At 33.5% G+C, this 26,822-nt stretch overlaps 2 protein-coding genes across 2 annotated transcripts; both read left to right on the top strand.

Annotated features, from left to right (window-relative positions):
• The first annotated feature begins 16,275 nt into the window (after positions 1 to 16,275).
• On the top strand, positions 16,276 to 17,337 carry LOC141664667 (uncharacterized). Its single transcript, XM_074470619.1, has one exon. It carries the CDS (start codon positions 16,276 to 16,278, stop codon positions 17,335 to 17,337), a length of 1,062 nt encoding a protein of 353 aa, XP_074326720.1.
• Positions 17,338 to 18,735: 1,398 nt separating this feature from the next.
• Positions 18,736 to 19,371, top strand: LOC141664666 (putative mitochondrial protein AtMg00310). The gene has a single exon (XM_074470618.1). It carries the CDS (start codon positions 18,736 to 18,738, stop codon positions 19,369 to 19,371), a length of 636 nt encoding a protein of 211 aa, XP_074326719.1.
• The last annotated feature ends 7,451 nt before the right edge of the window (positions 19,372 to 26,822 follow it).

The following is a 26,822-nucleotide window of genomic DNA, read 5'->3' as shown; positions in this document are numbered from 1 at the left end:
TCTTTCCTGCCCCCTATTTTGGTAAGCATCGCTGCTGCTCCTTTGTTTTCAGGCGTGATTATACACGCATGTGTGTGTATATTCGCTGTGATATTGTGAGTGTTGCCGTGTTATTCCCTGTTATCTCCGCCCCTCACCGTTTTCCGGTGAGGATGGTGGCGCATGACGGTTAATTCGCCGCGATGTTATTTTATCCGGTTGTGTTGATCGGTTTCTGGCCTGTTTTAGTTATTGTGTATGCGTGTGTGCAATTGATGGGTGTGTGTGTGCGACTGTAGTGTTTGTGGTTCCTGTGCTGTGTTCCGACTTGATTCTCGGCTGTGTTCTGATTTCCGGTTATAATTTAAGAATATTTTATTAATATTAATAATCTTTTGTAGGGAATTTATTGTAGAAATATTCGTGATATAAATAAATTTTTCCATGCGGGATTATAATAATTAATTGGTAAAATTCGCGTAGGACGTCCGATAAACGGAAACCCGCGAATTTTACCGTCATCGGCGATGAGCCTCGGCGAGCCGACGGTAAACAGTGATGAATATTTCTGATTCCTATGAATAAAAACATAAAATATGAATTGTAATAATTAATAAGTGAATTTGTATCGATGTTTGGGAATTACGAGAGTGGATTGTTGTTGTGATTTGATTGGGTTGACGTCGATTATGTTTCAACGGGTTAGTCCGATAAATAAAGGAAATACTACCCGATTTCCGAGAAATCGAATTACGGAAATACGGGAATGTATCCTGTAATCGTCGGGACGTCGAACGAATATATATATATATATATATATATATATATATAAATATCGTATACGAAACTTGATCGGATATCGTGGTGAAATATTTTGCCAAAAATAATCAATAACCCTAGTTTCCAAAAATGACGAATATACATATTTTCCTAAAACGAATACTGAACCGACTTTTGAGGACGTGAACCCTAATTGATACGTGTATTATAATAATGCGTATGTTACGAGTCGGGTTTTGAATAACATACGGGTATATTGTTAGCGATGATATGTCAAGCATATTCGGACATCTAATTTAGGGTATTTCGGTTCTGTAGGTTCCAATCGAAATCCCAAGCATCCCGGTCGGAGCAAGGCTAGCCAGTAATAGTCGATAAAGAGTATTAAGGAAAGTACCCCTGGCCATATCTTTATGGTTCAGTAATATATGAATAACTGTTGATTTAAATTATGTACTGGAACCAGACGTTTTAAGTTACGTATCCCCTGTGGTTCAAAATGTTTTGCTAACTTATGTTTTGGGGGAAAAGTAACTTCTGAAAATGCCTATCTCTAAATTGTGAATAAAATTGGAAAGGTTTTTCGAAAAGTGAGCTGTGATAGAATTATTTTGAAGAGAGATAGGTATAAGTGGTTTGAAAACTGGATAACATAGATCAGATAATTGAATGAGCATGCGCAAGGGCCCATAACGGCTAGGAAGGTAGCGTAAGAGGCTAAGTTGGTTGCGCACCCTGTTTAAACCACTTAGTCCAGCATGACAGAGACTTAGCTAGTCTCTGAGTTCCGGAACAAATGTTGTGGGATGGAAGATAGAGCCGTCCGATGGAGATAGCCCGATCAGCTGTCTCATCAGGGATCATCCAATATATATATATAAGCGAGGTTTTGTGGTTCCGTAACGGAACAAATGATTTTGGGTCCCCGTAATGGGATAATTGGTTTTATAGTTCCTGTATTGGAACAGATGATTTGACTCTGGTATTTGCACAACACACAACTGATGTTATGTTTTTACAAAGCATGCTAGTGTTGATATCCAGTTTATACCTATTTTACTTGTTTTCATAAACGAGTTATGAATTCTGTTCCTATAATTGTTTATCATAAACTGTTTTACCAGTTATTCATATTGTGGTACTGCTGAGCGATTGATCGCTCACTCTTGCAAAATATTTTGTATATCCTTCTATTGTAGATGCCTAGGAGATCCTTACGGTCATAGGCAGGGCCAGATTCCAGTTCTCTTGTATCGAGCTCCTCTGAGTTTGTTGTGTCAGACCAGGTGTGGTCTGTGAGTTGCTGTAGAAAGTGAGATGTGTCAGGTTGTTTTAAATAAGTTAGTTTGTATTAAGTGTGTAACCTAAATCATACTTGAACCTGGAAAAGATCTTGTGAAGGGGTTGTGTTCATATTGAAATAAGAATGATTGATTGTATTATAATTATAGTTTATTATTGTTAGTGACGTCAACTCCTGACCCAGGGTTGAGGCCGTCACAATGTACAACCAAGGCACTAGAACCATCAACCACATGTCCATGATTTGCCTTTAATGACTTTCTTTGCAGCATCTCAAGTTCATAAGTTTTCAAGATTCCATACAGAACTTCCAGTGTCATTCTTCTTAGATCTCTTCCTACTCTAATGGCTGATATCTTATGTTCAAGATGGTCAGGAAGAGCTAGCAGGAACTTCAGGTTAACCTCCTCAGCTTCATAATATTTATCATGTAGCTGCAAGTCATTTATTAATTTATTGAACCTCTAAAAAACTTCAGTAATTCCTTCTTTGGGCTTTGCCATGAATCCCTCATACTGAGACACCAGTATCCTCCTTTGATTGGATTTAACTTCCTCTGTACCTGCACACAAAATCTCTATTTTCTCCCAGATCTATTTAGTTGTGTCACATTTGATAATGTTGTTGTACATGACATTGTCAAGTGACTCTATCAGAATTAATTGCAGGCCACTATCTAGAGAGACTTTCTTCTTCTGAGATTCAGAGTATTTTGAAGGGTCCTTAGGTGTGTAATGAATTTGGATGACCATGTCTCCATCTGTAGATTCATCTACCCTTTCCATGGGGGTGAAAGGGCCATTCTTGAGAATCTGGATATACAATGGATTGGCCATCCTTATGAGTAGCGTCATTTTCTTTTTCGAGAGTGTATAGTTGATTCTGTCAAAGGCTGGTATTTTAATACTGTTTATCTTCTGTGCACTCATACTTCCAAGATCTTTATCTATTTTCTTTCACATTTTGCTCTGATACCACTTGTTAGATATTGAGTACAACACATAGAGGGGGGGTGAATGTGTTTTCTTGATTTTTAAGCTTTTTCAAACTATTTGGATATGGTGAACAAAACAATCTAACTTGTAGAAATATTGTGTTTAATAGAATTAATAAAGCATGCACAACAAACACAGTATTTTCAAAACTCACTTAACTTTGTATTAAAATTAAGTATGTCTTGCTACAAATTTCTGGGTTCTTTGTAAGTAAAGAACTCAGCTTCTATCTTGAGAGAGTACCAGTCAATCTAGATCTGTTTCTTACACTTTAAAATAAAGGACCGGTGTTTACTTTTTAGATTAGTAAACACAGGTTTACACAGCATGCAATAAGATGTATTAAACCCTACTTTAAGTTATCTCTAAAGCTTTCCATTTCTGGCCTAGTGAATCTTTGCAACACCTGTAGGTCTGTGACCTTCCTTTGTCAGTTAATCTTGGCCCTTGATCTTGCACTCTTCAAGATGCTTTTGTAAACTTTTCAATCTAAGTGATTAGATCGTTTGTTGATTGATAATCTTGAATCTTTAACTTGTCTGCATTCTGTACTTGAGGTTCATATTGAGATCTCCAATTTGTTGTAAAGAAAACTAACATCTCGATAAGTATAATGGCTTATCGAGATCTCTAAGTTCTCTATAAGTATTTTGACTTGTCGAGGTCTCTGAGTTCTCTATAAGTGAATTTGGCTCATCGAGGTCTCCAAAACTCTGCATGTAGAAATGAATTGTTGATATCTCCGGGACTTCTATATAAACCATTTTGGACTTCTCGATAAGTCATTCTGGAGTTCTCGAATGACTTCTCTATATGACTTGATCTGTGACTTGTAGATATCTTGACTTAGAACATTTTTCCTAGAACAGATTTATTCAAATCCAAGCCACAAGTCATCCCCGTATTTTGCCACATACGTGGGTTCTTGACCTTTTCTCTGAGGCATGACCTTCTTGATCTTCTTCCATAGTTTATTCTTAGGCTTGAGACTGTTCATAGAAAAATACTCCAGTCTGGTCTTTAATATTTTTACAGACTCAAGTAATACAATACAAAATACAGATTTAGACTATCATACAACTAAATCTTAGGGTTATCAATGCGACTTAGTCTTGTCATAACACAAGCATGTCTTGCACAACAAGATATGTCGATACTAATTATAATTTGTGTAGGTCCAATATTAATGAGTTTAAGGCAATTAAAACTTGTTGTATTTGGAAGCGACAATGCCTTCGTCCAGCTTCAGTGATCTCTTATTAAAGTGTCGGTACAAGATTGTTATATTCATAGCAGCGACGTGTAGTTAAAAATATAGCTATGTCAAATGAGATATATACATTACATAATAGTGTTGGTCGTGTTGACATAGGTCAAACATAGATTATTTTATAGTATATGGATTAATATAGCGTAATTTTAATCCGTCGTCTTTTATTAGTGAATGATTTCAACCTTTTTACATATACTAATTCAATAAGTTTTCGACCCCAAGCCTTTTATCTGATCTGATATGATAGAGACTACATCGAAATCAACTTGGTTCACAGTTTCTACTGGCAAGCACACATCTTGAAAGTTTAGGTGATCAACAGATTTTGTGATGACTCATGTTAAATTTCACGTATGTCATGTCATAAAATAACCCATTTTTGTTCAATTTAGTAATTTGATACATATAATTTATTGAATTGATCTTATAAAAAAAATTCAAAGATATTTTATTGATCATATGTCTTCATCGGGCTCGTAATTTGAATTGCCTAAACTTACTCAGTGAATCTGTTCACATAGTCTAGTGACGAATATTTTTCAAAAAAGGGTCACATTCCGAATTCAAATTAAGCTAGAGTATTTCAAGTTTTTTTAAAAAAAATTGGGACAAATCATGATTTTGAATTCAACTGAAATATATCGACTCCTTTCAGTAAATTTTAAAAAAAATATAGGGATCTGTAGATTTTAATTTATGTAAAGAGGTTTAAAGCATATTTTTAAATATAAAATTATTAATAAGGTAATTATTTTGTTAATGTATTATGCTTGAACTTATATTTAAATTTAATTTATTTAAATAACTCCACAAATAATTCGATATTTATGTTTAAAGTTAAACAAAATATCTCAGTATTAAATGACACTCATATATTATATGTATGGTGAAAAACATAACTGATGATTTGGTGTAGTGGTATAAAGATATATTGGTGAATGAGTATGCTCAGGTTCTACAAGCTTCAACTGATAACTCAATATGCCTTCAACGGATGAGTCAAGCCCTCAACGGATAACTAGATAAAGCTATCAATGGATATTTACCAAGAAAGCTTCAATGGATGACACCAATATAATGTCAACGGATAATATATAAGAGGCTTCAACGGATAATCAACAATAATAGCTGTAATATCCAGGTTTGACAATAAAATAAAATATAAGATATTTTATATTATTATATTCTTACTTGAGATATATGTGAATTAAATTAATTGACCATGTGAGATATGTTTATAATTTTTTTTTATTGATATAAGGGTGTTTATATGCATGGTCATTTAGACTATTGTCCCACATTGAGTAGAAATAAGAGGGGAACCTCTTCTTTCACTATATAATGTATGTAGTGTATTGTGTTTAACTTGTGTGCTAGGTACTTGGCTCACTTCCCACATTGGTGAGAATGAGAGTGAAGTAGTATCCTTAAGCTATAAATGAAGGCACATACTTATGGGATGGACTTACAAGTGGGATGGACTTACAAGTGTGCTAGTTTAATGTTTAATTCTAATACATTAGCTTTTGTCCCACATCGAGACAAAAGTGTGAAAGTGCTAGCCATTTGTCTATATAACTAGAAAGATGCTGAGTTTATAAGCATTTGAGGATTTACATAGATAACTTCCTAGTCTAAAAAAAAATTCTTTCTATTTTCCCATATTGAGGAGAAGTGGGAAGTAAAACATCAAACTAAATATTTAAACTCATTTATTTTCATAATTTTCGAGTGAATGAGGATTTGAAGCATTTGCTGTGTCCGTAATTTTCCTCTTAGAGTAAAATAAAGCAAGTAACTCAGGTTGGGTTGTGTATATAAGAAGTTGAATGTTTTTGTGCTTAACTCTAACTTGAAATCCCACATCGAGGTGAATAAGATCTGAAAATTTTCTTACTCTATATAAGAGTACAAGGTACTTGTAGAGGCATGCAAGTACTTGTGTTTTGGGCTTTCTATAGCACTAATACTATTATATAGTTAATATTTATAAATTTATAAATCCAAGAAAAGAAAATAAAAGGCAACTAGAGTTGTCCATGTAAGAAATATTCTACCTAAAATACCATAACGATTAATAGAATATAAACTTGCCTCTATAAAAGGGTTTGTTCGAAACCTTATTAAAAGATCAGAAACAACTAACTCGTATGCTGGGAGATGGGAAGTACACTTAACATCTTTCCTAAAAATATTAGAATCCTACATCGATTCAAATATAAGTATTAGGTTGCTACTTATACAATAACTTGAACATCTTCTTTGTATAGAATCTTTTGTGCAAATGTTTGGGCGACGAAAGCAATTCCTTTAAACTCGGCGACATGAGACAACAAAGAATTACGTACTTGTCATGAGCGTCTGTCTGATCACTTGTGTTTTATAAAAATCACTAAATTGTCCCACATCGAATTCGAATTAGTAGGTGAGTAGGGACAAACTCTCATCTATATAAGTGAGGGAAGTCATCCCCTAGTAGAGAGGTAGGAATCAAAGTTAAGCTCAACTTTGAGGTAACTACTTATCTCACTTCTTTTAAGTTGTGTATTTTCTACTTAATTTATTGAATAATATTTTAATATTTTATTAACTTCTTAGATAGTACTTATAATATTATAAGTAGTTATTTAAAGGTTGAATCATGGATTAATTAACTCAACCAAGATTATAAATTTATATAAGTGGCATAGAGAACGACCTATGTACCAAACTAAGTTTGACAAAAGAAAACATGTATGGTTTTAGGTGATTATAAAAGACCTTGATCGAAAGTATCTTGTTGTTTAAGTTGGATCCGAGGTAAGTAAAGTACTTAACCGCAACACAAGATTTCTTATTTGAACCTGTCTTTGGTAATTGTCAACTTTGTATCACTTCATAATGATTGAAATAGTTGTGGTTACATGACTTGATGTACGTTTTGTCGTGAAAGTTTGATAGCATACGTTGCTAAATATATATATATATATATATGAAATTATACACATGATTAATCGGGAACTGTGAATGTATATTGAATTGTGCCACTGTTATGAGAAGACGAGTTTATATTAAGCCTTTTGTAGGCTCGTAAGGGTAGCCCGTTACGGGCAGACCAGGTTCGATTATTGAATATGAGTTGATCTTGCCTCCTCCATGTTGTTAAGATCTATGTGATCTAAGATCTATGTGATCAGATACCACAGAGCAAGGTCGCCTTAGGTCTTGAGCTCGACGGGGCAACGATGGAATAAGGTATACAACGAGACACTCTGTTGGTAATGGCGCCAGAGGAGGTTTCCCATGGGATATTATGTGATAAGAAAGCCCTGCAGGCAAATATCGAATCGAACAGTGTGCACTAAATAAATGTATTGGGATCATAAAGAATAAAGATAAGAGAAAATGCATTCATACATGATGAATTATATATGTGTTTTAGTTATCTTCAGTTACTTTACTTACTGAGCGATATAGCTCATAGTTATCTTGTGTTGCAGGTAAGGGTAAAGATAAAAGCAAGTAGAAGTGGGACCGAGCTGAAGCTGAACCTTGCCTAGATGATGTACATATGGTTGCTTTGACCTATGGGATGGCCTATCTATATGTTTTGCTATATGTCACCTAGTAATGACATGTTTTATAGTACGCTTTTAAGTATGGTTTGTATTAAAGAATGGAAGTAGACTTTATAAGTGTGTAATCGTATGTGGCTTGAAGAAAAAAAATATATGTATTTAAATTATATAATGAAGATGCAATATTAGTATAGTAATTTGTCTTTTATAAGTAATTCGGGTATGGGTCGTTACAATAGCAGTTGAAAGGGACTTGACAGAAGCTGACAGAGTCGCATGGGTTGATAGTGCACATAATGGATGTGGCAGCCTGTTTGCAAGTGTTAGAAGAAAATAAAGCATTTCCATTTCCATGAAAGACAAGCTCGTTCAAAGATGTTGTATCTAACTTGGATTGCATTGGATAGAGAACTGAAGAAACATGTGAATTGGATTTAGCTGATAGGAATATTTTTATCTTATTGCATATGTAACTTGGTGATATATAAACCAAGTGTAGCAAGTATTTTAGAACTAAAAATTACAAGATTTAGAACAACAAGAGCAAGCAAGATGTATCTTTAGTCTCTCAAGTTCTAAGTTGTAAAATACTTATAAGAAGTTGTGTGCATTCTTGCATCACAAATATTTTCTCAATATATACATCTCTGGTGAAAATATAAATCCACCAGAAAGTTTTTATGTGCATATGTAATACGATACATGAAAGAAATTATCGATGATGACAAGTTGAATTTTGTTAAAAAGGTATTACTTTGACGCTTCCAGTTTGCTATATACTGAGATATGGTTACTTTTCGATATGGTTACTTTTCATTCATGTACTGAATTTTGTTTGTTTGGAATTTGTAGTGGTTGGCCAAGACTCGATCGTGTTACAGCATTGAACAGCTAGATGAAGTTCGCATTTAGGCCCTGCAGTTCATCCAAGAGCATATATGATCAATTCTTGTACTCCAGGTCTTTTCTTTTGCGTAGTCGTACATTGGGTAATTTAGACGGTTTGGTGTAGTAAGAATGTAAGTGTATGAATGCTGGGGTTGGTGTATAGGTTTGCAAATGCTGGGGTTGTACATTTGGTAATGTAGATTTTGTAGTTTTTGAATGATTGATGCAGATGATGCGGTTGGTGTTGGTGATGCAGATGGTGGTTTTATTTATAACAAATGTCTATTAGTAACGAGTACATCGTTTTTTTAGAAAATGCTGGGGGTTGTACATTTGGTAATGTAGATTCTGTAGTTTTTGAATGATTGATGCAGATGATGGGGTTGGTGTTGATTGATGCAGATGGTGGTTTTATTTATAACAAATGTCTATTAGTAACGAGTACATCGCTTTTTTAGAAAATTAGTGATGTAAAACTTTACACACTTTGGTCTATAAACTTCTTACACATCACTTTCAATTAAGAAAAGCTGATGTCAAAAAAGATAATGTACATCACTTTAAGGTAAAAAACCGATGTCAGAGAAATCCAGGTTCAAGTCTAAATGAAACATAGAAATCACTTTGTTTAAAATAAAACTGATGTCAAGTAACATTATAAACATCACTTTTAACCAAACAAAACTGATGTCAAAAAACACAATATACATCAGTTTCAGACAAACAACTGATGTCAAAGACTAACATGTTCGAGTCTAAATGATACATAGACATACTTCATTCTAGAAAACACTGATGTCTATACGCTAAATTATACATCACCTTTCATTAAAGAAATAGATGTTTAATATGTCATTTTACATCACCTCTGTCAAAATTATCGATGTTTTGTGACAAAAAACATAGCTCAATATATGTTTAATATATTTTAATAGGTGTAATTTAGTTATTAAATAATTTTTTTATAGCAATTTTTGTAAAAAATATCACATAGACATCAGTGTTTTTCACTAAAATCGATGTTTTTGTGACAAAAAACATAGCTCATGATATGTTTAACATGTTTAATTAGGTGTAATTTAGTTATTAAATAATTTATTTATAGCATTTTATGTAAATAATCAACACATAGACATCTATTTTTTTAACTAAAATCGATGTCTAATCGAGTATAGACATCGGATATTCACCAATGTCTAGAATAGACATCACCGACATCAACATCGGTTGGGAAACAGCATAGACATCGGCCAAAAAGCGATGTCTATGGACTTTTTTCTTGTAGTGATTACATATGTACTACTTCCTATACATCTGCCAAAACATTTTTTTTTAATCATATCCATAAGCTGATCAACCTTCATTTTAAAGACTCTAGCTACAACATCGGGAACATCAGCAACATCCACACCAGGCATATATTTTGACATGCGCTGTATCTCGGGCCACTTTGTATTAGTGGTCATAGTAAGGAACAACGAAGGATGTCCTGATGTTTGACAAATTGCTAATGAGTCTTTAAAATACTGAGTCATATACCGCTTACATCCGGTGAATGAAGCTGGAAGAATTATTGCTTTACCAATATTAGATGGATTTCTATCTCCCTTTTACATTGCATCTCTGATATTATGGTAATGATCAAAGCGTATGGTAGTTTGATGGTCTCTAATCCAGTCCAATCTGTATTGCTCAATTGCAGTGAAAGCATCAACAACATATTGCCGCCATAAACGTCCTCTGAGATGCGGTGTCAAACCTATTAATGGAAAAGGTATTAATGAATCATATACGGAGATAATCATTATGTGCATAAAACTGTTACAGCAATTGTATTTTAGTTCTAAAAAAATATGTACCTTCTGATGGACGTATCATGAGTTTATAATTATAAAATCTTTCATCGAAATATGTTCTCAAGGTCCTCTTTCATCAGGATGTTCAGTTTCAGTAACTTCTACGTTTCTTTTAGATTAGTTGACAGGTTTATTTAAAGGGATCTCGCGGTAAAATCCAATATCTCCGTGTGGGAAAAGTAATGGATATTGAAGCCGCATGAAACGTGGATCTGTCTCATAAATCCTCTGTAATCCATCAACTCTAGAATCTATAACAGTGTCTCTAAAGCCTTTTGCATAAGGAGTAGTAACAATCAATCCTGCAACCTCATTTGATGGAGCAATGTGATTTGGTCGGCCACTTACTGAACTCGATAAAATAAGCACCAATTTAAACTCATCTACTGCATTTTGCCTAACTCTTTCGCGAGCCATACGAAAACCCTTAACCAACCTGTTATGCTGATCCAACATATGCAACAAAGACTGTACAATTTCTTCATTAACAGCATCCCTGCCACCATTAACTACGTTAATCCTATTGTTAATTTCATCCTCTGTGTCATAGATATAAAGCTAACAAAATTTTGGACTGTTATCATCAGTTGTTACCAAACTTCCTATATTATGGTAATTAACACCTTGAATCTTGAAGCAATATGGTGCTCCACTTCTATTTATTGAGTGGTCAATCTTTCCTCCGGTAGAAATCATAGCAAACATGCAGTTGTAAATCCGTATGTTTTGTTTGAAATGCTTAAAATGAACACCACCGGTAAGGAGAGTAGCTAGAGGTTCGGGAGGTTGTTTCTCCTTGTCCAGAAAGACCTGACCATTAGGAGCACTCTTGTTGTTCCTTTCTTGGTTCCACATGACAGCTTCACACTTCGAACAATATTTATTAGGACCGAGATCCAAGTATCCATTCTAAATAGATTCATTACTGTTTAAATCTTCTTGATCAATATCCCAATCATCATCTGACATGCCTGTCACACCAAAATGAGAAAATACAACAAACTATAATTTATATTGTCCGATTTATTGAAAGTCTGTCAAGTTTAGTAAATAAAATATTTATCAAAATCCTAAAGATCACCTGCCACGTCTGTTGCAAAAAAATTAGAATCAACAATATATTATGATTTATAACGTCTACTTTAATGGAAGTATGCGATGTTTAGTAAATAAAATAATTACTACCTCCACATGTTGTATCACTATCGATGTTAACATAGTCATCAACATCGTTGAACTTGTTCAATAAATTTTTAGGCCTTGAACTTTCACCTTTTTCAAAAGTACTTTTTACATTTGCTGTATTGCACGACGAAGGACCTGGAGAAATTTTTTCACACATTTTTTTCAAATGATATTTTTCTTCTTCATCATCATCAATAAGCTTCTTTTTCAAACTCCTTTGTTTTTTAACGGGTGAGACACGGGAGGCAGACATTGAGAATGTGAGAGTACTATTTCTGGAGTTGTTAGAATTCTGAATCACTGAATTTTCACGATTTTATTTTGCATTATATAGATTAGGTTATGCATAATATTAATCATGACACATTGTTCAAATAAGAAGCTTGAGTATTGGAAAAAAGAAATCGACAAATTGATAACCTGTGAGATAAATGCTTGGTAATCTGCGCTGAAATGGAGTTTTACTTTGCAAATTTGTCTGAGAACTGCAATATATTCCTGCAAATTAAGTTTAAATGCAGTAACATTTACATATACTAACATGGATTAGCTAACCAATTTATGTAGGGAGTATTGCATTATTAAACAAAATAATTGCCTGATGGTTGTGATGTAGTAGCAGATGACAATTGAATATTTGGAGTTGACGTAATTTTATCGGTGATTTTTTTAACATTTGGTAAGCTGCTACGAAATATCCCTACCTCTTCTCTCTTAACATTCTTTGAACGTACCCTGACTTTTCGCACTACTAACAAATTTGGAAACATATAAACCATGCAAAGTGATAAAAATTTTCAAATAGACCGTATTAATAGGTTGTTCAAATTGCATAACTGAACCTGTTTTTGAGGTTGATGAAAAATTAGGAGATACATTTTGATCAATCATGGATAGAGGACTTCTTAGAGATGGTTGTGATTTATTTACTCCAACAGGCTGCTTCAAGGTGCTATTGTTCACTGCTGCTGTAAAACAATTTTGATTAGCAACTTGAAAAGACAATTGAGAACCATGCATAAGAGCAATCAGAATGATAAAGAATGATACCATTAATTTCAACTGGTAACATTCTGTTGCTTTCCAGATTTTCTGCAAGCGGACGCTACAACACACTTTGTGGCAATTGTCTCAAACGTTGAATTTGAAATGCATTATTAGTTGGAAAAAAGATAAGAACAAAATTTTACCGTTCAAGTCAGAAACTTAGTGTTCACAAAAGAAGTTTGATATAAATTTATCAATTGATGATCCAAACACAATATTAGGTGACACACTTGGATCAATTCTTGATAACAGAGTTCTTACAGAATTTATTAACACAAGCTCATCAGATATATGCATAACAATGTATGTTATCATAATATTCGTAAGAAGATTACCATTAGGTTGGACTGCTGTATTGTTCATTGCTGCAAAATCCATCTATTCATTAGCAACTTGAGAAGACAATTGAGAAACATGTATAACAACAATTAAACTGACAAAGAACAATACCATTAATTTGTTCTGCTGTCATTCTCTTATATTCACGATTTATTGCAATCGGGCACTGCAACACACTTTGTGGAAATTGTCTTAAACGTGGAATTTGTCTTGCATTATTACCTGAAAGAAGATAAGAACAAATTTTATTGTTCATATTACAAACTTGGTATTCACAGAAGATGTCGATATAAACTACCTGTTGCTGATCCTAACATAGCTGACACACTTTGATCAATTCTTGATAGCGGAGTTCTCACAAAATGTCCCGTTTTATTAAGGTTAACAAATCAGATAGCCTGAATAACAATGTACATTACAATAAAATGGTTAAGAATATTACCATAAGTTTGTTTTGGTGTATTACAGTTGCTCTGCATATTAAGCACGGAAGTGTGCTAAACCAAATTCTCCGGGATCTTTCTTACACTCTCGTCGTTGTTACGTAAATTTAGAGTAGTATTTTCTTTATCATTAATCATACGGGAGAAGATACATGGTACACTACATAAAATGGTCTGTCAAACATATATACATACGAATTAATCAGAAAATCATACAAAATACTTGCATGCATCATATCTGTTCGTTGTATTTGAGAGAATCTTGTCCACATTTTTTCCACGCGTACGACGTTTGGCAACTGAGTTAATAGATGAATATCATTATCCATTTGAATGAATGATACAGAGAACGATTGACAGTGTACAATACCTTGGTTCTCTGGTTCTGAGAGATTTTTTAACAAATTATCAACATTACGTCCACGAACACGTCATTTTAAACCTATAAGAAAATCATGAACACATCAGAAATATGTATAACGATGTTGTAAATAAACTGTCAATGGAGATTAAAACCTGATGTACTTGTTCCTTGAGAATCCATCAGCATATATTCTGTCAATCATGAAAAAGTTTATAATAGATTATCAATATATTATGTACATTTGTATGAAGAACATGATACAAACCAATGATCCACGATGAATGTTATGAAAATTAGGTTATGCTTGCAAATACTGAAAGGAAACTAATGTTATCATTGAATAAGAGATGTAACAGATGTGAGAAAATCATGCAAATCTTTTTAAAATTGTAAGTTTCCTTAGATAAGATGTTTAAAATTCAAAATATAACTAATTTAGTGTTAGGATGTGTCATAAATGGGTAATAGATGGATAATCCATGAATCTCTGGTTTTATATGCAAAATGGGTCATGGGTAAAAGTTTTTACCCATTGGGTAAATTAAGGAGTAGTCATTAAGAATATATAGATTAGGTTTGAATGATGCAAACGTTAATTGTAATTATAATATTTTATTTACCTAATATTTATATTTTATTTAATCAACATATATTTAGAAAAATGAAATATATCCCTTGATCAAATTATATTTAGTGCAATGAAAGAGCTCGACAGATAAGAAAAAATGTATTCATTTAGATAGATAAAATGTCATACACCTAAATATACACACCAATCAAAACACCCTTCTTTCAATTACCCTCAACTAACTTCTCCACCACCAACATCAACATGTGAACCCACCAAATCCATTAGATGTCTTGTTGCATCATCATGTGTTACACTGTTACTAACAAGGATGGAGTATGTTATTAATCAATGGCCGGATCTATTGAAGCATTAGGATTTTTTTCGGGTCCAGCCGGGTCATCAACGATCAAAGGTAATTATTAACAATATGTTGTCTTGCTGATTGGCAAGTTTTTTGTCTGTCTTCTTGACAAGTTGTGAGTCTTTTTATTCATTATCAATCATTCATATCGATCATTTCTACTGTTATCATGGAGAGATCTAATCAGTCGTTGGAGGATATGTATGCAAAAATGACATTAGAAGAGGAGGACGAAGGAGGTGTCTTAGTGGGAGAGGAGCCTGTAACAAATAATGTGCAAATGTATATTCTAGTGGGTAGATTCTTAACTATTAAGAATATCAATTTCAATGCGATGCAAAATGTCATGGCTTCACTCTGGAGGCAAAAAGAAGGGATGGAGGTTCATGATCTTTGAAATTTTCGGTACTCGTTTGTCTTCTTTCATATGTTGGATTTGCAGAAAGTGATGGAGGGTGGCCCCTGGACCTTTGAGCAAAGTATGCTGGTGTTTCATCATTTGTTAGAGAATGAAGATCCACATTTGGTAACCCTGTAGGAGGTGGACATCTGGGTTCAGATATACAATATTCCAAAGGGATTTGTATCTGAGACTGTTCTTAAAAATATTGGAGATTCATTTGGTTGTTATATTAAGTCTGATCCTTCAAATTTTAACAATATTTAGAAAGATCATGTGCGGATTAGAGTTACTATGAATATTGATAAACCACTTAAAAGGAGAATGAAGTTAAAATGAGATAACAACAACTGGAACTGGATCAATTTTAAGTACGAGAGGTTGAGTTCTTTCTGCTTCGTTTGTGGGAAAATAGGGCATTCAGATAGAGATTGCATTGTGGTGTACGCAAACCCGGACAAATTGATTGAGCGTGCATATGGAGTTTGGTTGAGAGCACCAACACGCACTAATAAAATTGGTGCAGGTGCTAGGTGGCTTCGTAATGTTAATGACGGAGGAACTCAGTGGACAACGAGCAATACTAGTCCTGGAGTATCAGCCACCATTCGAGGTGATGGAAGAGCGGAGCCAAGATTCATGGAGGTTGATGGTGTTTTTTGCAAAATTCATGGGAATCGGGAGGCAGTTAGAGTTGTCACGCAGAATTATGGGGATAATGATATTTTAAATCTAGAGCCAAATCAGGAGACAACTGACAACAATTTGAATTTAAATGAAAGAGTTATTCAAGACCCGAAAAGAAGGCATGTAGAAACTGATTTAGAGGCATTAGATATCGATCAAAATAGTCAGCAGGCTGATGGTCTTAGAAATGATAACGGGCCAAAAAATGTGGAAGTGGCGGGTTCTAGTTTCCAGGCCCGCCAAATATTATGAGTCTTTTAGCCTGGAACTGCCGTGGGCTGGCCAAACCACGGGCAGTTCAGTTTCTAAAAGAAACCAATAACTTCTATAGGTCCAGTGTTGTTTTTCTTTTTAAGACTTTGGTTAAATCCAATAAAATTGTCGACGTTTGTAAAAAGATTAGTTTTGCTGGTTACTTCGCAGTTGATGTGCAAGGGCATGGAGGGGGCTTGGCTCTGTTTTGGAAAAATGAAAGTGGGGTTCAGATAAAAGATGGTTGTTCTAATTATATAGATTTCGAAGTTTTTAATGACCAAGAAGGTAGATGGAGATACACGGGGATTTATGACTACCCTGAGAGAAGCAAGCGAGTAGAGGCATGGGATATGATCCGTATTCTGTCCAACAAATCATCTCTCCCTTGGTGTATGATTGGAGATTATAACGACCTGATGTTTGATAGTGAGAAGCGAGGGGGGCGAAATCATCCTCAAGCTCTATTGCAAGGATTTTTGGATACGGTAGCTAATTGTGGTTTGATGGATTTCAGATATGAAGGGGAGTGTTTTACCTGGGAAAGATGTCGTGGTACAGATTTATGGATTCAGGAGCACCTAGATAGAGGGTTGGCTACTCGAGATTGGATGGAATTATTCCTGAGTGCAGTAGTAAAAGTGCTAGATGGGCCGACTTCAGATCATCTTCCTCTTCTTCTTGACCTTAGTAAAAAAGTGTATATCCCTAAAGCGAAATGTTTTCGATTTGAAAACATCTGGATTCGTGAGAGAGATTGTCTTAATGTGATTAATAATTTCTGGACGGACATGGCCACTAGTGATTTATTAGAAACGCTGGCACAATGTTGTTTGAAGCTTGAAGAATGGGGCGGTGGTTTGGTTAAAGAGATGAAAGAGAACCTGAAGTTGTATAGAAATCAAATGAAGAAGTTTTGTGCTCGAAGAGATGCTCAGGGTCTAAAATTATATAGTGAAGCTCACTGGAATTTTCTCCGATTTATTGAAAAACAAGAAATATTCTGGCAGCAGAGAGCCAAACAAATTTGGCTTGCTGAGGGAGATGAAAATTCATAGTATTTTCATAAGTATGCTTCAAAACGGAAAAGTAACAATCATATTATGGGCCTGATGGACGCGAATGGGGTCTGGAGAGAATCAAACAAAGATGTTCGGAACATCATTGCAGATTATTTCTCGAACTTGTTTCAGTCCTCACAAACTGATGGGATGTTGACAGATGGGGAAAGAGTGTTTATTGTTACTGATGAATGGAACCAGAACCTAATGTTACCAGTCCAAGGTGAAGAAGTTAAAAATGCAGTCTTCGCTATGCACCCGAGTAAATCACCCGGGCCAGATGGCCTTAACCCTGTATTTTTTCAAACTTACTGGAACATCGTAGGTAAGGACATTATTAACTTCTGTAAAACTTTCTTTCAAACTGGAGAGCTTCCAAGAGGGGTAAACAACACTTTAATTTGCCTCATTCCAAAAGTTAAGCAGCCACAACACATGACTGAGCTGAGACCTATCTCGTTGTGTAACGTTCTTATGCGTATTCTTTCTAAAGTCATGACTAATAGGTTGAAACCTTGCTTGAATTCGATCATCTCAGATAAACAAAGTGCCTTTGTGGAAGGACGCCTTATTACGGATAATGCCATAATTGCTTTTGAAGTAAATCATTACATTCGAAGGAAAACTCAAGGAAAGTAGGGAGTTGTGGGATTAAAAATTGATATCTCGAAAGATTTTGATCGACTTGAATGGAGTTTCATTGAAAATATGTTGATAAAATTTGGCTTCCAATCTTTATGGATTTCTCGAATTATGGCTTGTGTTAGAACTATTTTCTACAGCTTCTTGCATAATGGAGAGGTGTTTGGTGATGTTATACCGCAGCGTGGAATTCGCCAAGGGGATCCTCTCTCACCCTATTTGTATATTATATGTGCAGAAGGTTTAAGTGCGATCATTAATCGAAATGAAAATGTTGGTTTGATCCACAGATGCGTCATAGCTAGAAGAGCGCCTTTTATCTCCCACCTCTTATTTGCGAACGATTGCTACTTATTTTTCAGGGCTACGGAGGTTGAAGCTTGTACTATGAAAAGCATCTTACATAGATATGAAACTTTGTCTGGGCAGCCTGTCAATTATAATAATCGAGTGTTACCTTCAGTCCAAATACACTGGTGGATGATCGACGTAAAATCTGTTCTGCTTTAGAAGTGCAAGAAATTAGCTCACCTAGCAAATACTTGGGTATGTCTTTGTACGTAGAAAGGAATAAAAATGAAGTTTTTGGTTTCCTGGCTGATCGAGTTACTCAAAAGCTCCAGTCATGGGAAATGTCTCCTTGTCAAAAGGTGGGAAGCTAACTCTTTTGAAAACCGCTGAACAGGCCATTCTAAACTTTTGGATGAGCCTTTTTTAATTCCTGCTAGTATATGTGATAATATTGAAAAGAAAATGAATGGGTTTTGGTGGGGACAAGGTGCGAAGAGTAGCGGTATTAGATGGATGACATGGGATAAGTTGTGTGTTTCAAAATATGGGGGAGGCTTGGGAGTTAGAAGCTTAAGGTGCTTCAACACAGCTATGCTAGCCAAACAAGGATGGAGGATCTTGACTAAAGCAAATTCTTTGGTTTTTAATCTTCTGAAAGCTCGGTACTTTCCTCGTACTGATTTTCTGAATGTCGAGTTGGGTGCGAATCCAACCTATTTGTGGCGTAGTATTTTATCTGCTCAAGATGCTATTAAAGCAGGCTGTCGAAAGAAAATTGGTGATGGAGTTAGAACTAAGGTCTGTAAAGTGCCCTGGTTACCTTGCAAAGAAAACGGTTATGTGTCTACAACTTTAATTCCTGAACTGCATAATATAAATGTTCAAAGTTTAATCGATATTTACACAAATACATGGGATTCTGATCTTTTGGATGAGTTGTTCAACGACCGTGATCGTCAATTAATTCGAAGAGTTCCAATCCTACTTCAACCAAAATGTGATTCCTGGTTCTGGTTACTTAATCCCAAAGGTCAGTTCATAGTGAAGAGTATGTATCAACAGCTGCAGGGGCCTTATGATATGTCTTTCCAACAATAATGGCATAAATTATGGACTCTAAAAATTCCAAGTAAGGTTACGTGCTTTTTGTGGCGTGTTTGCAAGGGATGCTTACCAACAATGTTGGCTTTAGCCTCGAGGAAAATTCAGGTAAACACGAGTTGCCCATGGTGCCATAGGGATACTGAAAGCGATGCTCATATTTTATTTGAATGTGATTTCACCAAAACTGTGTGGGCATTGACCGGTATTCAGAACTATGCAGTTCGTTATCTGAATGAAACTTGTCTTGTTATGTTAGTTCGTATTTTCCAATCTCTTACTCGTGACCAATGTGCTTTGTTTGGGATGGTTTGTTGGAGTCTCTGGAATCATCGAAATAATTGGGTGTGGAACCTAGTAAATGGGTCTGCCTTTGGTGTTAACTCTGCTGCCATAAGCTTATTATCTGAATGGAGGCGTGCTCGAGTCCTTGACACTAGCCGAAAAAGTTCATTAAATTGTGTTCAAAGTATAGGTTGGATCAAGCCACCTAGAGGATGGATAAAAATAAATGTTGATACTGCTCTGTGTTGGGATAATTATATTGGAGTTGGAGCAGTGATTCGAGATTCTGCTGGTCAGTTTATTCGAGCAAGATGTTGTCGTTTGGATGGGAGTTGGCAGCCTTGAGAGGCTGAGGCCTTGACTCTACGGAATGCTATATCCTGGGTTCAAAGTTTGCAGTATGATTATTGTATATTTGAGTCACATTCCAAACTCCTAGTCGAGGCATGCAGAGGTGTAGATGGTGCGAGTTATTTTCACACAATTCTCTCGGATTGTATTGATTTGTGTAAGCACTTTAATCATGTTATAGTGCAACATGTGCGTAGATCTGCGAATGGCGTAGCACACTTATTAGATACTCATTCTATGTCTGATCTTAGGGAATGGGTTAATACCCCTCCTGATTTCATCTACCATGTACTGAATTATGATAATTTATAAGTAATGCAAGTTCGTTTCCTTAAAAAAAATTCTAAAGGTTTAGATATGAATCACAAATGACATGCACGTGACGGACTATAAATTAATTAAAAATTATGTCTCCTTTATTTGAATAAATTTAATCATATTTAAATAAATTTAATCAATAAATTCATTTCAAGTTATCAAATTTATATTGGGACCAAATTTTGGCAGCCCGGTACCTCTACCACTACTCTTTATACATTTATTAAAGTATAGAGAGAATTGCATTTTGCACCCCTTATATTTGACAAAAACTCAATTTTGTATACCTATTTTCATAAATTGTAGTTTGCATCCGTCTATTTTGAAATCCACTTTAACATACACCCTTTTTGCTTAATTTTTTAGCCCAAATTGCCGCCTCTGACAATATATCTCATCTTTTTTCTTCAATAATAGATTATATATGTTGTTGAAGACAATAATTTGGGCAAAAAAATTGACAAAATTTGACAAAACAGGTGCAACTTGAAGCGGATTTCAAAGTAGGGGATGTAAACTGCAATTTATGAAATAGGTATATAAAATTGATTTTTGACCAAATATAAGGGTGCAAATCTCTAAAGTATAAAAGGAACATCAAATATCAAGCCTTAGCATAGTGTACAATTGTTTAAAAATTTTAGGTGCACAATATTAAACGTTCTAAGTACATGTTATTCTCTTTCTCACATTATCTTTTTAACAACTCTTTTAGTTATATTTAATAATTTAACTATCTAATAATAATGTTGTTTCATATGTTAATAAAATAAAATGGTAAGGAAAAGGAATATAAGATAAAGTTGTTTCAGATTTTAGTTTTATGATACTTTACCCCTTTTCGATGTTTGACTATTCATGTTTAAAATTATTTAACTTCAAAGGAAATAATTGCATTAAAATGTAAATGGATTTTTCTAAAACCCCCCACACACACATATATTATATACATATAATACATACTCTTAAATTTCACAAAATTGCTCCAATTTTTTTTTATATTTTATATTTGTTTTTCCACCTAGTTTATCTTATAAATAGATTTTAAACCAAAGTCAACAACTGTTTTTTTATTTACCAAAAGAGTATCTTCTATGCTTTTCAGTACAAAACTGATAATAATATCAGGAACAATACCAAACTGATTTCATAAATATTACATTGGTACTAGTAAAGTTCAATGGCGTTTGCAAGAAAAACCGATCAATTAAACAAGTGTGAGATACGAGACAATCAGTCGCAGCAATCATGTTCGAACTGTCTTTCGTAAACTTTCTCTTCATTGTATGGGTACTGCTTATCTGCGTTCGCCATAACCTTGTGCCAAAATTTGATGGCCATTTTCTCGACCGAAACTACATAGCGTTGAGAGCCTTCTTCATCAGCCTGCAATATTCCAGCAGTTTTCACGAAAATCTCGATCAACGACTCGGTGCGCGGAAGCAATTTGAAGCAAGATCAGTAGACGGTTGTGTTGCAGAATGTGCAGTGTGTTTATGTGAGATAAAGGAAGCGGATGAGATTAGAGAGCTTCAATGTCAACATTATTTTCATGGAGATTGCTTAGATAAGTGGATTTCTTATCGACACTCCACTTGTCCTGTGTGTAGAAGCTTTCTAGCTGCTCCTTGTAATCAACTTGTGTTCTTCTTCAAGTTCTCGTCTTCTCGAATCAGTGAAAGATTTCAATAGGGTCTTCCGTGACTACTTGACATCGAATGTGAAATTTAATAAATTTGAATATACTAATCAATAATTCAATCCTATATTGGTTTTCAATGATCCATATATATGCATCTATTTTTTGTATCTATTACTAATTATTTAAGTTACACTTGATTATCATCGCTAATTCTTGTTTTAACTGGTAACCTTGGCCTGCAGCCATTACTCAAGATTCATAACTAAGCATAGTACCAATCTTTTTGTGTCTTGGCTAATCTTGGATATATATATATATATAATCTAGGCTTAAGTACTACTGTTATCTTTTAATTAGAACATTTTAAGTATCAGACAAATGTTAAACCGACCAATCCTATTAGATTATCGGTTCTTAATTTTTTTTAAGGAGTTGATGGAAGTATCTATACAATTACAGAGCAGTACATGTCAAAAAATAGTATGTAGAATGGCATAATTCCATTATGCATGCAGTGTGCAGAGATCTAGTAAGGCCAGGGGTACGTGTCCCCCTAAAATCAAAATTTACTTTTTTTTCATTATTAAATTTTTTAAAAATATATGAAAGTACCTCCATAAAATTTAAAATCATAAGAGTATTTTTTAAAAATTTGTTTGATGTCCTCTTAAAAATATATTTCTGATCCGCACCCGGCAACAACGTGGGCTGTTGAACATTCTAGAACAAATGCATAGAAGCGGCGGCACGCCTATATTGAACTGTTGAAGCTGTCGTTGAAATTTCTTGTCAATTATACTGTGTTCGTCTACGTTTGTATTTACTCATACATGTCTCATTTAAAGTTTTGCAGTAAACTTTTTTTGTAGGTATTTTTTCTGTATGCTCCAGGGTTTGAAGGGGATCATAATAATTTGAGATTCAGGCTTGTTAAGACTTGTGCTTCTCATGCGAAAGTTATGTTCCCTGACCAAGTGAATTTTGTCGGATTTACGCGGTCAATTTACACATAATTCCCGACCAAAGCCTTTGGCCCCATATTTCCGGTTACAACCCTGTTTTCTTGTATAGTAAACAGTGGGAATGTTTTGCTGAATTCTTCCAAGAATGGAGTTGTGTTAATGCACTTGTAGATGTGTCGTGTGCGGAGACCGAAGATTAGCTCATCTTCACAGTGGTTATTAACAACTTAAATCCAGCTCCTGGATGTTAGAGATTTTAAGGAAAGGTATTTTACCTTTAATAAGAACTTCACAATTAGTAAATACGAATTAATGGGGTTTAAAAGAATAAAGGTATGATAGATGAATTATGTACTCCCTCTGTTTATTTGAGTTTATCATTTGTTTTAAGCACGGAGACAAATATAGTTACTAAACGAATATAGGATGTATTTGATACCACTGTTGCAGACAATAACAAAGCTTTTCACTAAAAAGTACTCCCTCCGTCCCATTTTGTTCTTCCTATATTGACTTTCGCTATTGTTCACGGTAATCGATTGACTATTAATTTACGTTTAATCTATAATATCAAACATAGTCAGGAGTGATCTCGTTGGATTCGTATTTATCAGTACTTTAATACAGTGAAATTTTTATATTTAATACTAATACGAATTTAAAGATATTAATAATCAAAAGTGTGCATTGACAAACGTGTCCAACACAAATAGGAAACGGAGGGAGTAGTTAAAAAATGTTTGGTAAAATTTAAAAGATATTTTTCGGAAAAGTGTTTTTGGTCTGCTCTTAGAGAAAGTAAGGGGCTGTTTACTTGTAGAAAATTTTTCCATTTTTTTGTTTACTGTTTTTCTAAAATTTTCTGAAATTATCATTTCTAAGAAAACAGTTGAAAATTGAGAGAATATGTTCCAAATGGTAAAATAATACATGGTCAGTTTTTTGTCTTCTTAAAAATATAATATAGATGACAAGATAATTTGAGTAAATATATAAAAGAGCAACTAATAAAATAATTTTAACGTTTCACATTTTAATTGTATATACGTATTTCTTTAACATGTTTAAAAGATTTTTTTTAGATAAAATATAATTAAAGATGAAAAATAAAGTATAAAAGCAATCTTTTAAACTAGGTTGAATATTGAAACTTTCTAATTATAGGACTCTAAATATATAAAAATTTTGTAGCTTTTATTAAATATTTCAATTAATAATTATAGACAAATTTTTTAAAGAATTTTATACGAAATAACTCATAACTAAGTTGTAATCAAGAGTTTCTTCTTTATTTTTCAACATATAAGTTCTTAGTTATAATATTATTAAGCTTCCTCTTATAATGTAAATTTTAATATTAATCAAATTACAAAATATTTGTTAAAACTTAAACTATTTTGAAATTTTTATTATAAATATGTATTATACTTAATTTAAAAAATATCATATTAGATTATAAAAAAATTATAAGCTTCATAAGTTAAATTAGTAGTATATTGGTTGTTTACTATTTTTTTTTGTTAACTTTTAAAGTAAACTTACAAAATTGTCAATTGATCATATAAATTTACAAAGATAAAAAAATAAAAATGTTTGTGTGGTAAGTATTTAAGTGGGTAAGGTGTTTAACCAGAAGTCGTGTTTATCACTTTTCTAGATTTAGAAAACATCAAAATGTCGTTTTCCACACTTTTCACATCTGTAGTTATAATTTGGAAAACACAGGAAAACCTTGTTTTCTATTTTTTCAGTTTTTTTATTTTGAAAATTTAGCTTTTGAACATGTTTTTAATTTTCCCAATTTTCTTAGAAAAAATTTCTGGAAAACAGTTGAAAAAAACAGGCCCTAAGTTCCCCATACTTTTAGAAAAAGCTCTTTTCAGCTGTTACGGGGTAACACATTCTGATTTCACCATCAAACTAGATCAAAAATATCATTATCCTTAATTTTTTAAATCAAAGCATATACGTATCAAAAAAATTATCAAACAGTCATCTGATTTTTACAACGTCATTTTTTTCAGCAGCACTTTTTCTAACAGTACAGTAATTTTTAACAGCAATCCCAAATAGAGACATGGTTAGTAAAGAAATAAAAATAATACACAAATTGCTATGTTGGATACACCATAGCCACATATTAAAAATATTGTCACGGTTATCTAAATACTGAACAAGTATTTGAGTTTATTGATAATAAAAGTTTGCTATTTAGAGTAATGTAAAAAATGAAAGAAACGATCCAAAATAAAAAGTGTAAAAAAATGAAAAGGACGGAAATAGTATATATGTAGTCAAATGCAACTCAGGTTATCGGGCCACAACGATCCTAATAAAATGTTTTATTTTTCTGGGACCGTACTTTTGACTTACATAATGACATGTGATGGATTTTAATTGGAATATTTCCTACATTTACATCAACAACACCAATTAAAACACCCCACATCAAGTGTCATGTTATTAAGTACAATTTTTTGTATAAAATTCTGTACACGTAACACTGCTCTTTTGTTACTTAATTTATTCCAATAATAAGCTCACAAAGTTATCAAAATCTTTGTCACTATTTTTATGACTTAAAATTTTATGACACTATTTTGACTTTTATGTAATAAATTGATTAGTTTTTGACTGATAATTAAATATATATATATTATTAAAAAATTAAAAAATACATTTTAAAGAAAATTAAATATATTTTCTAATAAAATAAGTTTTTAAATTTATTTAATAATAATTAAGTGTAATTTTCGATAACAATTTGATAAAATTAATAGTTCAAACATGATACTTGAAGGGAATGAAGGGAGTAATGTTTATAAGATATGTTAACACTTCTGACGCCCCCTGGAGTTGTTCATATTAACACGAGTGAGAAACTTCATACTGATAGATGATAAATTATTGGGGTTTGAGACAAAAGTGAGGATAGTTACTGGACTATTAATTGGGCTTGAAGTAACGGATCTTTAAAATTCCGACAATTAAGTATCAAGAAAGTCATAACTTTTCTGAAAAATGAGAGTGTTTATTTAATAATTTATATGATATCAAGTATATTTTTGAAAATATATTTTATTATAAATATATATAGATTTAAAATCACATTTAAATTGTAAATAAGTGAATATTAAAATTTAAATTTATAATCAATTTTGTATTTTACGATTATTTATAAAATATGATTCGATTACTGGCAGTTGAGCGGTTCAATGCAGTTGAAGTATTTAACTTGTGCGCACCTTTATTCCTTTGGGCTTTATTTTGTTCATTCATGAATTTGACACCCCATGTTGAAATGTACTTCTCTTTTAAGGCTAGGAAATTTGTGGCTCATTATCGAGAGGGCCCTAAAATAATGGTAACTCGGGTTTCTAAATTTATTGTGGAGCATATGATCGGGTTTAACTAGAGACGCACAAAATGTCCACCGGACCGGGTTTTGACCGGGTCTTAAAAAGCCCGGGCTTTAACCGGGCCGGACTTTTCGGGCTTTGACTTTGACCGGGCCGGACCGGGTTTTCAAAAAATGTCAGAGCCCGTTTGGGCCCTCGAGACGGGTCTCACCGGGCTTTTTTCGGGCCGGACTTTTTTCTAATTTAAATCGTATAGAGTATTATTAGAGATTCCGAAGAATATATATGTTAGCAACTAGATTATCGTAAAAATGTATTAGTTTACATGAAATATTTTATGAAAACATTACTTCGTTGAAAACATTTAAGTTCGACAAAAAATAAACATGTTTATAGAATAATATGTTTTATCATTTTTACGATAACAATGATATCCAAATATATATAGTGTACTTATTATATCTTATTTCATTATTTATGCAACGAAGTATATAAATAATATTATTAATCACAAATATGTAAATATATATG

This window comes from Apium graveolens, chromosome 6 (assembly GCF_009905375.1).
Source record: "Apium graveolens cultivar Ventura chromosome 6, ASM990537v1, whole genome shotgun sequence".
Taxonomy (NCBI): Eukaryota; Viridiplantae; Streptophyta; class Magnoliopsida; order Apiales; family Apiaceae; genus Apium; species Apium graveolens.
The sequence above is the reverse complement of the archived record's forward strand: the minus strand, read 5'-3'. Positions and strand labels throughout refer to the sequence as shown.